The sequence below is a fragment of the Lagenorhynchus albirostris genome, chromosome 19 (assembly GCF_949774975.1).
Source record: "Lagenorhynchus albirostris chromosome 19, mLagAlb1.1, whole genome shotgun sequence".
Classification (NCBI taxonomy): Eukaryota; Metazoa; Chordata; class Mammalia; order Artiodactyla; family Delphinidae; genus Lagenorhynchus; species Lagenorhynchus albirostris.
Genome location: NC_083113.1, coordinates 6,968,463 through 6,987,439, shown reverse-complemented (window position 1 = coordinate 6,987,439; position 18,977 = coordinate 6,968,463). Strand labels below are relative to the sequence as shown.

The following is an 18,977-nucleotide window of genomic DNA, read 5'->3' as shown; positions in this document are numbered from 1 at the left end:
CAAGAAGTGTGCAGAAACTAACCACACCCCTCCCTCACCTTTCCTGTAAAGGGGCTTTGCTGAAAGCTTTCTGGGAGTTCAGGGTTTTTATGGCATGAACCACCGGTCTCTTTGCACGGCCCTGCGATAAACCTTTCTCTGCTCCAAACTCCGACGTTTTGGTATTGTTTCGCCTCACTGTGCATGGGGCACATGGACTTGCACTCAGTAACAAATACGTTCAAGAAGGATTCTGTGTATCTTGAATAGTCACAACCCGCCCAGTCATTTGTTTTTGTGAATACTGTGATACAGGGATCAACTTTCTTTTTTCCTCTGTATATAGATAATTGTCCCAGCAGCTTTATTTAAAGTGAGGCTCTTCTGCACTGTTCGGCAGTTTCATCTCCATCATAAATCAAGCGTCCATATCTGTATGGCTCTGATTTAGGACGTTGTTCTGTTCCATTGCTCTCTCGTTTATTCCTGGGCCAATAGTACTCTGATTTTGCTACGGGATCATTTCTAAGTCTTAGGTCTGATAAAGCAAGGCCGCCTACTGTATTCTTTTTCTACAAGAGTGGCCTTGTTTTCTTGGCCCTTTATATTTTCCCATAAAATTTTACCTCAACTTGTCAACTTCCACAAGAGTTGGAAGTGTCATACTTCCCTCAGTTCTTCAGAGATGGTTTCTTTTAGGTCCTCAAACATATTTATCATAGCTGATTTAATGTCTTCGTGTAGTAATGACATATGAGAACCCTCAGATAGTGTCTATGGATTGCTTTTTTTCCTGTGTAAAGGCCATACTTTCCTGTTCTTTGTGTATCACTTTTTTGCCGAAGCTAGACGTTTTAGAAAATAGTGTTGTTACTTTCGGTATCAGATGCCCCTTCTCCTCAGCATTCGTTGCTATTGCTGTTACTGTTGTTGCAGTTAGTTCAGTGACATTCCTGGTCTGTTTCCCTTGCAGGGTGCAGTCACTGAGGTCTCTGCCTGGTTAGCTTCCTTAGTTGTCCTGAGTCAGTGAGTTCTTCACCTTTTGCCAAGGGTAGTTTGTGCCTTAATGCTCCACTACTTTCTTTTTTCTTTTTTATTATATTATTATTATTTTTTTTTTTTGCGGTACGCTGGCCTCTCACTGCTGTGGCCTCTCCCGTTGCGGAGCACGGACTCTGGACGCGCAGGCTCAGAGGCCATGGCTCACCGGCCCAGCCGCTCCGCGGCATGTGGGATCTTCCCGGACCGAGGCACGAACCCGTGTCCCCTGCATCAGCAGGCGGACTCCCAACCACTGTGCCACCAGGGAAGCCCTTTTTTATTATTTTTAAAATTTTAACTATTGTTGATTTACAATATTGTGTTAGTGTCAGGTGTACAGCTTCAGATTCTTTTCCATTATGTTATTACAAGATATGGAATATAGTTCCCTGTGCTCTACAGTAAATCCTTGTGTTCATCTACTTTCTATATGGTCATGTATATCTGTTAGTCCCATACTCCTAATGTATTCCCCAACCCCTCCCTCTACTACTACTTCGATGCTTAGGCAGTTTACAAGTCTGCCCTAGCCTTCTCTTCCTGCTGCAGGATTTCAAGGTCAGCCAGAGGTGAATTATCAGTGACCTTCAGGTCTTTTCTGGGCATGTACATATCCCTGTGTAGGTGTGTGGCCTTTTAGATCCTCAGGAATGTGTCATAGTGCTTAACAGCTCCTTGTGAGTATCTCATTCTTGACATTCCTTTTAAAATTTTTGGCCAAGCTAATGTTTTCCCCAACTGGTTTTGCGGCCTTAAGCTACCACAGTGTTAAACAATTGAGACTGTTTTTTGCCAAATGGTTTTCATGGCTACTGTAGCTGTGAGGTTGCTGTTTTTCTAAAGCTAGTGCAGAACTGCGGAGGGGGGATGGGAGTAAACAAAGTTAGAACTCCACAAACCCCACTGTTTTTACTGAGGTTCAAAATTTTTTCTTGACTAAAAATGCTCTTCAGGTTGTTTGTACGCCTTTGGTTAATTTCTAGAGTCGTAATAAAGTTGACTTTAATCATTTTTCCAGTATTTTTTAATTTTTAAAAATATCTTTATTGGAGTATAATTGCTTTACAGTGTTGTGTTAGTTTCTGCTGTGCAACAAAGTGAATCAGCTATACATATACATATATCCCCATATCTCCTCCCTCTTGCGTCTCCCTCCCACCCTCCCTATCCCACCCCTCTAGGTGGTCACAAAACACCGAGCTGATCTCCCTGTGCTATGCAGCTGCTTCCCAGTAGCCATCCATTTTACGTTTGGTAGTGTATATACGTCCATGATACTCTCTCACTTCGTCCCAGCTTCCCCTTCCCCCTCTGTGTCCGCGAGTCCGTTCTCTATGTCTGTGTCTTTATTCCTGCCCTGCCACTAGGTTCATCAGAACCGTATTTTTTAGATTTCATATATATGCGTTAGCATTAGCATACGGTATTTGTTTTTGTCTTTCTGACTTACTTCACTCTGTATGACAGACTCTAGGTCCATCTACCTCACTACAAATAACTCAATTTCGTTTCTTTTTATAGCTGAGTAATATTCCATTGTATATATGTGCCACATCTTCTTTATCTATTCATCTGTCGATGGACACTTAGGTTACTTCCATGTCTTGGCTACTGTACATAGAGCTGCATTTTTCCAGTATTTATGTTGCTTTCATAAAACAGTGGGTTTACACAGGTCCTCTGCTATTTTGGAAGTCCTGCCTCCTCACCATTTAGTTTTGCACAATAATCTAATAAGATACAATTTATTAATTTTATAGGTAAATACCCTAAATCTTATAATAAGCTGCTTCCCGTGAGTTATAATTATTGTTGGCACACAAAGCCAGCACTGCTTATCAATATACAATATTGCATCCGATTTAATAATTGCCCTAATAAACCATTAAACTTATGATATATCCCAAAATTATTTCTGTCCAACTTCACTTCCATCCTTCCATCAATGACTTCAAAGGAAAAACAATCACAAAGCATCAAGATAACACTAACACTTATGCACTATTGTATTTATTTGATTGTTTGTCTGCCTTCTGAGTGAAGCTGGAAGCCTCCACATGGCTTAGTCAGTGTCGTCCAAATCTTTCCATCATCAATATCTTGGGTGTATGTCTGTCATGTGCTGGACATCCATATATCCTTGTGTGAATGTGTATATACATATATATGCACACAAAAATATATATATATACATTTTTGGGGGGGACTTCCCTGGCGGTTCAGTGGTTAAGACTCCATACTTCCACTGCAGGGGGCAAGGGTTTGATCCCTGGTTGGGAAATTAAGATTCTGCATGCTGCATGGTGCAGCCATTTTTTTTTTTTTTTTTTTTTTTTTTGGCTGCGTTGGGTCTTTGTTGCTGCGCACGGGCTTTCTCTAGTTGTGGCGAGCAGGCTTCTCATTGCGGTGGCTTCTCTTGTTGCAGAGCACGGGCTCTAGGCACGGGGGCTTCAGTAGTTGCAGCATGCAGGCTCAGCAGTTGCAGCATGCAGGCCCTAGAGTGAGCGGGCTTCAGTATTTGTGGCTCTCAGGCTCTAGAGCGCAGGCTCAGTAGTTGTGATGCACGGGTTTAGTTGCTCCGCAACATGTGGGATCTTCCCAGACCAGGGATTGAACCTGTGTCCCCTGCATTGACAGGTGGATTCTTAACTACTGCACCACCAGGGAAGTTCAGTGGCCATTTTTTTTTAATGACCACCTACAGAGTTAGTTCATTAAAGAGTGAACAACAGCACCCCATAGCCCTGTTGGTCTAAAGAACCAAAGGACAAAGTTCAGGATAACCACAGAGGCTGCAAAGGAAATCTGAAAAAAAAGAGAGCCACAAAGGCAGTATCACAAATTTTAGATACAACATCTATCTTAAGACTCTGGCTGACCCTGAATGTGCATGCATGGGGTAGATACCAAGCAGTCCCCCATAGCCTAAAATAACTGAGATTTCAGAATATGGAGTTTAAGTTTAGGCAAATTGTCTGTTGAAGAAAAAACAATCTATACTCTTTGGGGAAACACAACCAAAATTCAACCTCTACGATGTATCAGTATACAATCCAAAATTACTAAACATACAAAGAAACAAGAAAATGTAACCCAAACTCAAGACAAAAAATAATCAATGGAGACTAAACCCAAGATAACTCAGATGTTGGAATTGGCAAACAATGATTTTAAAGCAGATTTTATAACTATGATCAAGGGAATAAAGAAAAATAGTAACTATATAAGGAACCAAATGAAAATTCCAAACATCCAAAATATAAAAATCACTGAATATGACAGAAGAGTCATTGGACTTGGAAAGAGATCAATAGAAATGAACCACTTGAAAGAGAGAAGAAAGATGGGGAGGAAAATAGAGTGGAAAGTACCTGTGAGAAAATATTTTTAAAGTATAAAACAAATAAATGGATTTTCCCACAGATAAAGAATTATAAAAAACAGATAAAATATTCAAAAACAACTATTTAGAGGAACCAGAAAGCATCCCCAAACATACAGAAGTTGAAGGACAGTTTACATGTACTTGATAAAGTGCAACCACAAGGATTTATGGCCTGAAGCTAGGGTAGCAGAACCTATATTGATGACAGTGGAACCTACATCAATGGCAATGGAAAACAGCAGGCCTTACCATCTCAAAGTGCCAGAGAACAGAACTTAGGGACTTTTTTTTCTTTTTTCTTTTTTTTTTTTTTTTGGCCGCACCCAGCAGCTTGAGGGTCTTAGTTTCCCCACCAGGGATTGAACTCTCACCCCCAGCAGTGAAAGTGCAGAGTCCTAACCACTGGACTACCAGGAATTCCCAGGGATTTTTTTAAAAAGCTGGAAATTTATAGGGGAAATCCTGGAAGTGGGAGAATTGAAGAAGGAATAAACACTCAAATCTAAATATGAATTCTTCCCAAACCCCTGACACCAAAACTGCACAGAGGCGGGGGCGATCCCAGAAGGCTTGGGGAACTTCTCTGCAACTTCTAAATAAAAAGGATTTTAAAAAATGCTTAAAGTTAAATGATACAGAAAATATTCTAAGTCTTAGAATTTCTATTAGAGCTACTCTTAGAGGTAAATTTATATCCTAAATGTTGATATAAGAAGAAAATTAAAACTGAAGAGGGGACTTCTCTGGTGGCTCAGTAGTTAAGAATCCGCCTGCTAATGCAGGAGACACGGGTTCGAGCCCTTGTGCGGAAAGATTCCACATGCTGTGGAGCAACTAAGCCCGACTGCCACAACTGCTGAGCCTGTGCTCTAGAGCCCACGAGCCACAACTACTGAACCTGCATGCCACAACTACTGAAGCCCATGCGCCTAGAGCCTGTGCTCTGCAATAAGAGAAACCACCACAATGAGAAGCCCACGTACTGCAACTAAGAGTAGCCCCTGCTCGCCGCAACTACAGAAACCCCACGCACAGCAACAAAGACCAACACAGCCAAAAATAAATTAAAAAAATTAAAAACAAAACAAACCTGAACAGAAAATACCAAACATTTATGTAGTAAATCAAATATTCCCCTCAAAAAAAAAAAAAAGCAGAAAGAACTTAAAATGGCATTTTTAATTACTACCATAACTGACCTAGGATAGGCATACCTGGCAGGTCTCTTTTAAGTATTGTTTTCTTTTCAAATTATTTGTGATTTTCTCCTCTAAATGAATTATAGGATCAGTTTAAGTTTTGGTTGAAATTTCTCTAAATTCACAGATAAAGACAGAGCAACTAACATCCATATAATATTGTGAGATATATTTCTTATTTCCCCTTCTTTACTGCTTTTAAGGCAATGATTTTTACTTATTTTCAGCTTGCACTTTTCTTCTTAACCTGTTTTTTTTGGGGGGAGGCTGCATATTGATTTGCTTCTTTTTTTTTTTTGCGGTATGCGGGCCTCTCACTGCTGTGGCCTCTCCCATTGCGGAGTACAGGCTCCGGACGCACAGGCTCAGCGGCCATGGCTCACGGGCCTAGCCTCTCCGCAGCATGTGGGATCTTCCCGGACCGGGGCACGAACCCGTGTCCCCTGCATCGGCAAGCGGACTTTCAACCACTGCGCCACCAGGGAAGCCCTGATTTGCTTCTTATTTTCTAATTTTTCTTGCTTGTGTACAAGAAAGCTATTGATTATCATCTCTTATCCCTCTAACAGAACAATCCCATTGCTATTCATATTCTTTCCATTGATTCTCTTGGACTGTCCGGCAAGGCTGTTATCAGCAAATAGTGACGATGTTGAATCTTTTCTCCCATTTAAACCTGACTGCACCCTTGCTTCCCTCCCATGCATTCTCCAAAGCAGGCAGACTGGTACATTTCAAACCTGGTTTGTATCACATCACTCCTCTCGATAAGCTTTGACAGACTTCCCAGTCTATTTAGGATAAAAGACAAAATCCTTCATCCTGTCCCAGCTTTATCTTCCACTGTTCCTCTCCTCACCCAGGACACTTCAGTTACACAGGTGTCTTTTTGATGACTTGAGTTTTCAGGCTCATTCGTACATCAGGGACATCTGACATTCTCTTCTTTCTGCCTGCAGCATTTCCCACAATCTACTGTATATACCGGCATAGTCATTATTTTGGTCTCAGCGAACATCACTCTATCTGAGAGGCCACCTCTAATCCTTCATTCTAAATTAGGTACCACCAGTTATTTTCTCTTAGAGCAAAAATTCTTTAGCTTTCATCCAGGTCTCTTTCTGCTATTTACCTAAGATTTTGTACTTAATTTGCATTTCACCCCTTGAGCTTAAATTTAGTATCAGCAGGAGGCATGTTTGTCCTGGTACCTCTACCCAGCCAGCACTCAGTGGACTATGTGGCCCGCAGGACATGGTCAGCAAATTTTTGTGAAACGATAGTAATTGAATTTCATCGGAACCATGCTCAACCACTCTCCCATGTGGCCGTCCATCACATTTCTGGAGGCATCACAGTTACTCATGGCCCCATAGGAGGCAAGGTATATGACTGACTTTTTGACATTTTTTTCCTAGTTAAAATACACACACACACACACACACACACACACACACACACACACACACACACAAAGGATTTAAAATAACCCAATAGATGAATTTAATACCATCTTTACCAACAAACAAGAATGGTTTTCAAAAATAGTTAATAAGTAGCAAATTTCTCCAGGATTCTGCTTTTTCCATTTTAATGTCAATACGGTATACCAGGGAACAAAGAAAGTTATGTATAAGACTAAGCTCTTACAACAATAAAAAATGATAGTTTTGTTTGAATATCATGAGGGACTCCACATACTAAGGAGAAAGTGTGTCCCCAAAAGCAGCTGGGCCTGAAGAATAAAGGTTGAAGATCTGGGTTAGAGTCTGGGACTATTATATTAGATCTACCTACAAATCAGTTTGATTGCCACCATATCTCTGCCTTTTGTGATCTATTTATGTCTTTTTTCTAATGTTTCTCCTTCAGCACAAATTGTAACAGGACCCACTTGCATGTCTGTCCTGAGGAGACTTTTTTACATATAAAGTAACAATGTTGGCTACAAAAGAGACCTAAAGACAGTACTGCTGAGCTCCTCCACAATTCCCTCCCCACTGACCTTAGTCAACATGACCACCCTCGTTTACTCCAGTAATGAGGGGTCCTGCCAGGGTCAAAGGCTCTAAAACATGATAGAGAATGACAGCCTTGTTATGGATCAAATCAGGCCTGGGTGAATTAGTGTTTCCTTCCAAGTTAACTCTTAGAATGACACGTGGGCCTGATACATCATATCCTACCGTATCCCAGCCCTGCTCTAGGCTCACGATGAAATGTACACTGTAATCCATGTTTTGTGAGACCAGAAAAATAAGCATACAAAGAGTGACAATGTACTGAGTATTGACCCTGCGCCAGGCACTGCTCTCACAGTTTTTAAATTTTATTTATTTATTTAGGCTGCATTGGGTCTTCGTTGCAGTGCACAGGCTTTCTTTAGTTGCGGCTGGCGGGAGCTACTCTTCATTGTGGTGCGCGGGCTTCTCATTGCGGTGGCTTCTCTTGTTGCTCTAGGCGTACGGGCTCAGTAGTTGTGGCTCCTGGGCTCTAGAGTGCAGGCTCAGTAGTTGTGGCGCATGGGCTTAGTTTGCTATAGATGAAAAGTTTCTGCAATAGGACTCAAGATGTCTGCTGAGTTTGCTTTTTCCACCTGGTGCTTGGTCCTTCATGGGTTTCTCTTTATGGAAAAAAAAAAAAAAGAAATTGACAGCAGGGACAAGTGGGAAAACCTTGAGTACTGCAAGTGCCGTAGAGGCAAGCATCAGGCAGAAATAAATATGAAAATGAAAATGGAATTGTAAAGAACAGATCAAGAACTGGTGAGTCAGGCACAGTCAGACTTGCTACTTGGAGCTGGGGGCAGTGATGTTTGAGAGAGTTCCCGGCTGCCAGAGTGCTGGAAACAAACCCTGTATCTTCAAGGAGACTGCCTTGAAGACAATAAAAGAAAAGGCAGGTTGGATTTGGAAGAGACTTATTCACATAAGGGGGAAGTATAAAGAGAGATATGACAAGTGGAAGTGATTAGGAAGATAGAAAAACAGATAAAGAAGGGGTGAAATTAGAACAGAGCTACCAATTTCTGTATTTCTAATCCATTTTCCAGTAAGCGGCTCACAGTCCGTTCAGAGAAAATACCAGGAGATACAATTTATTGATGAGCTTTCACATGTAGGGCTATGAACAGGCCCTTCATATAAGTTAATACTGAATGCTCAGTGTAAAAGAATATTCTTGTTCTATTTTACATGGATGGAAAATGAGGCAGAGAGATTTTTTTTAACTTTCTCAAGGTCACTAAATTCCAGTAAATGGCAGGCTAGGTCTGATCTGACCCAAGGTATGTAAATACTGTCTGAGTATTAGTTTTAAAATAAATTTAAATCAGACTGGTTTCTCTTTTGTTACTAGATTAAAGGTGACTCAGTATGGAAGTTTCTAATTCAAAGTCAGTCAGTGGATAATTCAAATCCTACTAGCCAATTTTAAGAAAGCAGATTTTTGATAAACAACAAAATCCTACTGTATAGCACAGGGAACTATGTTCAATATCCTGTGATAAACCATAATGGAAAAGAATATGAAAAAGAATGTATACATATATGTGTATATACACACACACACATATGTGTATATATATGTATATGTATAACTGAATAACTTTGCTGTACAGCAGAAATTAACACAACATTGTAAATCAACTACAATAAATAGGAATGCAAGAGATTTCTGTGCATTAATTTTGTATCCTGCTACTTTACCAAATCCATTGATTAGCGCTGGTAGTTTTCTAGTAGCATCTTTAGGATTCTCTATGTATAGTATCATGTCATCTGCAAACAGTGACAGCTTTACTTCTTCTTTTCCGATTTGGATTCCTTTTATTTCTTTTTCTTCTCTGATTGCTGTGGCTAAAACTTCCAAAACTATGTTGAATAAAATTAAAAAAAGAGAGAAAGCAGATTTTTTTCCCCTTTTAAGGTTTAAGGGGCACTGCATCACAAAGCCAAAGCAAAAAAAGAAAAACACGGATCTGTTTAAAGGGGTTATCCTCTGCTATGGAAATCTTTGCTGAGAAGAAATTCCTAAGTACATCTTCGATAGCCTTCTTTGCTGAATAAGAGAAAATGTTTGGATGTAATGTCTCATTATTCATAAGTTTTCTTGGGATTAATTCACTGGTATACTGGTAAATGTGGGTGTGGTCTAGATACAGTCTCTCTGTCTGTCTCTCTCACACACACACACACACAAACACACAGAGAGAAGAGTCATTCAGATTCTTCCCACAAAATGTCCAAAACAACACAAGATGGAATTGGGGAATCAATATAGAATTACAGAGAGATAGGGTGAAGTTTGATGACAGTGTGACCAGCTGTGTGTCTGGCTGCAAAATACTGGCTCTAGAATCATGCGGGAGAGACCGTCATGGCTACCATTTGCTAGAGACTTGCTGTGGGCCGGCATATCACCCGCTTTAATGTTCATTCGCTCTATTCAGTATTCAGAGTGACACTGTTCCTATTCCTGGCTCACAGGTTGGGAAGCTGAGACTCACTCAGGAGCTCCCAATCCCCCAGACTGTAGGAGGCAGAGCCAGGAATTGAAGATAAGCCGCTCTGGTCTCCAGAGGCTGGACTCTTATGCAGGATTGCTTTTAAACTGTGCCTTTCAGTGGGAAAGAAAAGCATACAATATTGTAACCCCTCTAGGTCCCATGCCCATGCGTTTCTCCAGGTCCATCCAGATTCTGGAATCTGTCTGTGAGGGCAATAGTGGAGCAGTGTGAGTCTGAGTGCAAATGTGTGAGCAGAGAACAGGGACCACAGCTGAACAGTCTGAACATTAACCCTGAACTCTAGACATCAAAATTTCTCAACTCTGAGTCTAGTTCTCAGTGGTTTGAGTTGATGGAAAACCTAGTCTCCAATCTTAAAGGGAAAGAGCAGTAGGAAGAAAAGCAACCCTTACCCTCAGGCTGGACTTAGCCTCGGCAATGTCCATTCCCCTTCCAGCCGAGTACCCACGACCATCTACTGCTGCTGTGTGGCCTCCGGTGTTACACCTTCCCCATCCCTCTCTCAGTCCAGGAAACAGTCCAGCTGAGACAAAACTGTCCTGAGACCCAAGGGGAAACCTCTGTCCTGTCCAGTTCCTCAGCTGCTCTCTCCTCTTAGGCACTGTCTCCCAAACCTTGTTCAAGTCCGAGCCATAAGCAAACACTCACCAGGTCAAGTCCGAGCCATAAGCAAACACTCACCAGGGTTTATCTCTGCTTTGGAAACGGGCAGCAGGACTGTGGCCATCAGTAAATACGTGCCATGTAAGCCAAAGCGGTTATGTGTCTTGAGATCACGAGTCCATCTCCCCCCAAATCTCTGCAATTACCCTGTCACCTGTGAGGCACCGACACTATCTGCAAAGGGATTGTGGTGTATCTGCAAAGAAGCGGTAAACGTTAGTCCCAAGCCAGCATCTGCAGGTCCTGGGGATTAAGACAGAATTAATTAAGAGCAGGTGCAGCTGAGGGGGAAACTTTCCTGAGTCCACTGCTGTGAACTGTGTGTGTGTGAGGGAGCGTGGGATAGACAGGGCACTCAGCGCTGTGCTGAGACAGCAAAGTGGATCCTCATCTCCAATTCCTGCCCCAAACCCACCCCCAGGGTCATGGGGATGAGATCTGTCATGTTCATACTGGACTCTGAGCTTCATTGTTATAATAGGGAAGAATAACTGACTCCATATTACATCTGTTTTTTACTTTAACTTTTGTGCTCTGTTGCCTGTGCTTAGTCATGCTGGCTCTGAACCTTTTGTTAAAAAAAAAAAAAAAAGAGGGCTTCCCTGGTGGCGCAGTGGTTGAGAGTCCGCCTGCCGATGCAGGGGACACGGGTTCGTGCCCCGGTCCGGGAAGATCCAACATGCCGTGGAGTGGCTGGGCCCGAGCCATGGCCGCTGGGCCTACGCGTCTGGAGCCTGTGCTCCGCAACAGGGGAGGCCACAACAGTGAGAGGCCCCCATACCGCAAAAAAAAAAAAAAAAAAAAAAAAAAAGAAGTTCATGCATGTTCTTGGATGTTCAACAATGTTTATTTGCATCTTGGTATTTAAAAGACTTATTTATTGGAGGCGAACCATTATCTTTGTTATACTGAGCCTTCTCATTTAATAGACAATCTACTTCCTTTATTTTGGTCATCTTAAAGGTCTTTCAATAAAGTGATATAAATCTTTCAAATTCTCTCATAATTTTTATTGTGAATAGAGAACTTTTCAAAAGTGTTCTGATTATTGCTAGTGCCTGAAGTTGCAAGCAAGCATCTAGAGAATTCTACTAGATTCCTTTTATTTTTTTTTTCTTGAAGTATAGTTGATTTACAATGTTGACTTAATTTCTGCTTACAGCAAATTGATTCAGTTGTATATATATATATATATATATATATACACACACATATATATATACATACATACATATATATACACATTCTTTTTTTATGTTCTTTTCCATTATGGTTTATGACAGGATATTGAATATAGTTCCCTGTGCTATACGGTGGACTCTCATTATTTTACATGGTTGTCTGTGGGTTCTCCTCTTTCCACATAGGCAATCACATCATCTGCAAATAATGACAAGTTTGTTTCCAATTTTAAACCCTTTAGTTGTTATTACTGTCATGCTGTGCTGGTTAAGACCTCCAGCAGAGTGTTAAGCAGGAATAGAGGCAGCAGACTTGTACCTCAATGGTGAACAACTAGGGAACGTCTTCAAACTTTCATCATTAAATATGATGTTAGCTATAAAGTTCTGGTAGCTAATATCTATTAAGTTAAAGAAGATATATTTGGGCTTCCCTGGTGGCGCAGTGGTTGAGAGTCTGCCTGCCAATGCAGGGGACACGGGTTCGTGCCCCGGTCCGGGAAGATCCCACATGCCGCGGAGCGGCTGGACCCTTGAGGCATGGCCGCTGAGCCTGTGTGTCTGGAGCCTGTGCTCCGCAATGGGAGAGGCCACAGCAGTGAGAGGTCCGCGTACCGCAAAAAAAAAAAAGATATATTTACACCGGTTTTGCTGAGCAGGTTTTTTTTTTGTAAGCAACTTGATTTTTATCTGCATTTTGAGTGCAAAGTTTCTTGCAATGTTATTCTTTTCAAATATACTTTTATTGATGTAAAAATTCACAAAATATAAAATTAACCATTTCAAAGTATACAATTCTGTGACCACTTACTCTATTGACAATGTTATGCAACCACCACCTCTATCTAGTTTCAAAACATTTTCATTATTCTAAAAGAAAACTACATATCCATTAATCATTCAGTCTCAATTTTTCCTTCCCCCCAGGTCCTGGTAACCACCAATTTGCTTTATGTCTCTATAGATTTACCTATTCTGCACATTTCATATAAATAGAAATACAATATGTGATCTCTTGTGTCTGGCTTCTTTCACTCAGTGTACTGTTTTTGAGGCTTATTCATGTTATAATGTATATCGATACTTCACTTGTATAGGTGATTAATATTCCATTATACATATATGTGTATGTATAGGTACATGTATATACACATACCACATTTTGTTTTTCCAATAACCACTGCTGGCCATCTGAGTTGTTTCCACCTTCTGGCTATTGTGAATAGTGCTGCTATGAATAACGTTATGCAAGTATTTAAGTACCTGTTTTCAATTTCATTGGGTATATACCCAAGAGTGGAATTCCTGGGTCATATAGTAATTCTATATTTAACTTTTTAGAGAGACCACCAACTTTTTTTTCCATAGCAATGGAACCATTTTATATGCCAGCAATGTGCAAGAGTTCCAATTTCTGCAATTATTCTTAATATTAGAATAATACCAGGCATTTTAGGAAATGCTAAGAGGAAAGGAAATGTTTGTAGTGCCCAAGGACATGTTATAATAATGATTCCAAAGTTCCTGTTTGACACAGCAGTGGAAATACAATGCACTTGAACTCACCACACATAACCCTGTCTTCTTCCCTCCTTCAGTCTCATGTGCTGCTTGTTTTTTAGTATTTTATGTACATCTTTTATCATCTTTGGATATTTCAAAAATAAGGCTCTAGAAAAATGTAGGCTTTAAGAAGTGATGTATCATCACAGTTGGCAGAAATACTAAAAAAGACAGTAAAAATAAGGACAACAAACTTATGTGATGTAATTCTTTAGACTTATTAATGAGTCAAATTACATATTAAATTTTGATTTATAAGGAAATAGAACATTTCTATTTATATTAGATTATATTACTCAACATTCTATGCCTATGCTGGAAATTTATTAAACTCTAAAAATTACATTCTTCATGTAATTCCAAAAATAAAAATAAAATTAAATACATAAAGCCCATTTTATGTAGTATATAGTCTACAACATAACTCTTACAAACCTTGGTTGAAATCCAACTCATCCTTATGTTCTGATTTTTTTCTATATTCAAACAGCATTGTATTTGCAGTGAAAATACCTAATATTTGTAGTAGAATATTCTCTGGAATCCTTTCTAAAACAATTATATTAAACCCTTAGAAAATTATTTCATTCTATAGTTTCCAGATTTTACTTAATTACTCAAATCTAGAATGCCACCAAATGTAGAAAAGCCCTAACAATGAAATGATGACATTCCATCAACTATAACATGCATCACAGTTTAAGATACAGCCAGATGTGAAGAAATAAAACCATGAAATGCAAAAATAAAATATAATTTATCACTGATGCTTTTGCCACATTCATAAAGTCTCTGTGTGGAGCAAATTGTTTCTGTTTTCAAGAGCTCATGGTGCTTAATGATAGCCAATCCTCCATAGGAAGCATTTTCAGTGACTATAATCACAGTTTTTCTGTAATGTATGAGCTTACTGAAGTAGAAGTTTACTGGAGTAGTATAGAAATATCATTCCTTAAGGATTTTATAACTTCATTGAATCTAGAAATTATCCCCCTGAGAATGGAGTCTTTCTGCTATATGAGTTAGTGGGCAATTAAGGAGCTCTGAATTGTAAATAAAGCATTTTGACAATCACTGCAATTCGCACCCTTTTGTGGCGAAAGGCAGACTTTAACTATATCCACTGGACTCTCTCCTGAATTAAGTAACTGGTGTTTAATATGTCACTTTCAAAAGCTTTCCACATTCCTTGTTTCAAAAAGATTTATCTCTTATATGAATCTGTGGATGATTAGCGAGCTTTGACATCTATATGAAGGATGTACTACATTAACAAGGCTTTCCTCCTATCTGGGTTTGTTGATGTAAGGAAGACATGCATTATCGGAAGATATGCATTAAGACTACCACATTCACTGCACCTACAGGATCTCTCTCCTGTACAAGATGTTCAAAGAGTTTTGAGTTTCTAGGGAATACTGTCATTATCACAACATTCCTGAAATTTCTATTTTTATGTACAATGAGATGTAATTTTTCTTAGCTTGGCTGCATTCACTGCAACTGTAGGGTCCCTCTCCTGAATGAATACCATAATGTCTAACAAATATGACTTGAAAAAGAATAATTTCCCACTTTCCCTGCATCCATAGGTTTTTACCTCCTAAATGCATAGGCTGTGACTTTCAAATAAAGTCTTTTGACAATTGCTGCCTTTATAATGTTTCTTTTTTGGTGAGATTCCCTATGGTATAATGAGGAGATGTCTTCAGGTGGAAGATGTACAACTTTCATTCCATATATAAGGTTTCTTTCCTACAGGAGTTCCAAAAGGGTCTATATAATCAGAGCGTTCATAGGCATTTCTATTCTGTATGAGTTCTCTGAGTAGATAAGATTAATCAAAAGAGATTTCTCACATTCCCACAGTCATTGCATAGAGGATTTTCCTCTATGCTGAGTTTGCTGATGATTAGCCAGGGCTGATTTCCGAAAGAAGGCTTTCTGACATTCATTGCACCTATAGGGTCTCTCTCCTGTGTGAGTTCTCCGGTGACCAATGAGAGTTGACAAAGTAGCAAACGTTTTCTTACAATTGCAGCATTCATATGGTCTCTCTCCTGTATGAATTCTCTGATGTACAGTAAGATAGGATTTAGCTGCGAAAGCTTTGTCACATACACTACATTTGAATGGTTTCTCACCTGTATGGGTTCTCTGATGTATAATGAGAGTTGACTTACAGGACAGAACCTTCCCACATTCACTGCATCCATACGACTTTACCCCAGAATGACAATTTTGTAGATGGTTAGTGAGACCTGACTTCTGGATGAAAGCTTGTTGACATTCATTACATCCATAAGGCCTCTCTCCTGTGTGAATTCGCTGATGAATCATGAGATGTGCCTTAGTGGAGAAGGCTTTCTCACAATTTAAGCATTCATATGGTCTCTCTCCTGTATGAATTCTCTCATGTACAATGAGATGTGCCTTTGATGTGAAGGCTTTATCACATGCACTGCATTTGAAGGGTTTCTCACCTGTATGGCTTCTCTGATGTATAATGAGAGTTGACTTAGAGGACAAAACCTTCCCACATTCACTGCATTCATGGGATTTCCCTACTGCATGATGAGTTTTCTTATGATTACTGAGATCTGACTTCTGGATGAAGGCTTGTGGACATTCACTGCATCCATATGGTCTCTCTCCTGTGTGAATTCGCTGATGAATCAGGAGCTGAGCCTTTTTTGAGAAGGCTTTCTCACAATCTGAGCATTCATATGGTTTCTCTCCTGTGTGAGTTCTCTGATGTACAGTGAGATGTGTCCTAACCATGAAGGCTTTATCACATACTCTGCATCTGAAAGGTCTCTCTCCTGAATGAGTCCTCTGATGTAAAATGAGTTTTGACCTCCAAGGAAAAGCTTTCCCACATTTGTTGCATCCATAGGATTTCCCTTCTCTGTGACGGGTTTTCTGATGATAGATTAGTGCTGACTTTGTAAGGAAGGATTTCTGACATTGACTACATCCAAATGGTCTCTCTCCTGTGTGAATTCGCTGATGAATCAGGAGCTGAGCCTTTTTTGAGAAGGCTTTCTCACAATTTGAGCATTCATATTGTTTCTCTCCTGTGTGAGTTCTCTGATGTACAGTGAGATATGTCTTAACCATGAAGGCTTTATCACGTACTCTGCATCTGAAAGGTCTCTCTCCTGAATGAGTCCTCTGATGTAAAGTGAGTTGTTTTGACTTCCAAGGGAAAGTTTTCCCACATTTGCTGCATCCATAGGATTTCCCTTCTCTGTGATGGGTCTTCTGATGATAGGTGAGCACTGACTTTGTAATGAAGACTTTCTGACGTTGATTGCATCCATATGTTTTCTCTCCTGTGTGAGTTTCCTGATGAGTGATTAGCTTTAACTTACTGGGAAAGGCTCTCTTACAATCACAGCATTCATGGGGTTTCTTTCCTGCATGAGTTCTCCAAGGCATGGTCATGAGTGGTTTACAAGTATTCACTGCACTTTTGTTGCATCCATATAGTTTCTTGCCTAAAGAAGTTGAGTCATAATTAGCAAGCTCTGACGTCTAGATTAAAGCCAGAGTACCCATGGGAGAATGAGCAAGACAGCAAAAGAAGGTTTTTTTAATCATTTACTATAAAAAATATTAGTGAGACAATCAGTAGAATCTGAATAAACTCTGTAGATTGGATAATAGTTCTGTAACAATATTAATATTCTGATTTTGATAACTGTATTGTTTATGTTTTTAAAATGACCTTGTTTCTAGGAAATACACACTTAGGTATTTAGGGGTAAAGAGTTCAGGAAAACAATATGTACCTCTGTGTGTGTGTGTGTGTGTGTGTGTGTGTGTGTGTGTGTGTATGTGTGTAATGACAGATAGATAGACTATGATAAAGCAAATGTGGTTAAATTACCACTTAAGTATATCTGCAAAAACAATGTGCATAAAATTTGTGTATAATCTTGGGATTTCACATTAAGTCTAAACCATTTAGAAATAAATATTTTCAAAAAAAAATAAAGGAAGACATTTACATAAAACTATATAGAAGGGTTACTCATAAAGGCCTGAATGCAGAATGAATAAATTATTTTATATTCACACAATGGCATCCGGCACAGTACTCTGGTATTCTTGATCTAAATGCTCATTATACAGTGTGCTGATTGTAAAAATTAACTATGTTATACTTCAAATATTTTTATACAAAGAAGTAAACAAAAATATAGTCAGTAGTCAGGAAATGCTCACGTATAGGAGGAACCTGGAAGGAATTTGGATATTATACTAATAGTAACAGGATGCCATTCAAGGTAATAGTAGGAGACAGATGTACTAGTTTTCACTTTAAAAATGTCATCCTGGACTTCCTTGGTGGTGCAGTGGTTAAGAATCTACCTGCCAATGCAGGGGACACGGGTTCGATCCCTGATCCAGGAAGATCCCACATGTGGTGAGCAACTAAGCCTGTGAGCCACAACTACTGAAGGCTGCACACCTAGAGCCTGTGCTCCACAACAAGAGAAGCCACAACAATGAGAAGCCCATAGGCCTCGCTCACCGTAACTAGAGAAAGCCTGTGCACAGCAACAAAGAACCAATGCAGCCAAAATAAATAAATAAATAAAATTAAAATTCACCTTTTAAAAAAAATGTCATCCTTGGGCTTCCATGGTGGCGCAGTGGTTGAGAGTCCGCCTGCTGATGCAGGGGACACGGGTTCGTGCCCCGGTCCGGGAAGATCCCACATGCCGTGGAGTGGCTGGACCCGTGAGCCATGGCCGCTGGGCCTACGCGTCCGGAGCCTGTGCTCCTTAATGGGAGAGGCCACAAAAGTGAGAGGCCCGTGTACCGCAAAAAAAAAAAAAAAAAAAAAGTCATCCTTTGCGTATCTGTATCACAAGGTTTTAAATCTTGTGACATAAATACTTTTAGGTTTGTGGACTGTGGTTGTGAAAATTGGTAATGATCTGCTATGTCATATAGTATTTTTCTTAGATTATACGTTAGATCTTTCTCTCTACCCTTCCACTTGAAGACTGTTCTTTCTGTATGATGGTTTATCTTCCCATACCCCTTTTTTTCTTTCCAAGTAACTGTCAAAACCTTATGTCTTTAAAAATCCAGATGTTTCTGAAGTTTATGTTCATGACCTTTGGGGGAGAGTAGCCCAAAACACTGACTTTCCTTACTTACTATTTATAAATAAATAAAAATAGTAAAATTTAAAAAATCATCTGGTTATTACGTGGAGAATAGAGAGAAATAAGATTAAAGAAATGAGAGTATCTTCAAGTAAACTATAAAAATTTTGGCAAAAAATCCTGGATATTGAGGCTTGAGTGAAAACAATAGTTACAGGAAAGAGTGGAGGCCCTCAGGATATAATAAGGAGACAGGAAGATCAGACTTGGTAATGGATTAAATTTGTGGTGTGAGTGAAAAGAGGAACAAAAAGT

The 18,977-nt window shown here is 39.7% G+C and overlaps 1 protein-coding gene across 1 annotated transcript; it reads right to left on the bottom strand.

Moving 5' to 3' along the window:
* Window positions 1-13,821: 13,821 nt before the first annotated feature.
* LOC132509777 (zinc finger protein 268-like) lies at window positions 13,822-18,296 on the bottom strand. Its single transcript, XM_060131219.1, has 2 exons — window positions 18,159-18,296; window positions 13,822-17,039 (listed from the first exon to the last, which is right to left on the bottom strand). The coding sequence occupies exons 1-2, from the start codon at window positions 18,175-18,177 to the stop codon at window positions 15,409-15,411; spliced, it is 1,650 nt and encodes a 549-aa protein (XP_059987202.1). The 5' UTR covers window positions 18,178-18,296; the 3' UTR covers window positions 13,822-15,408.
* Window positions 18,297-18,977: the final 681 nt, after the last annotated feature.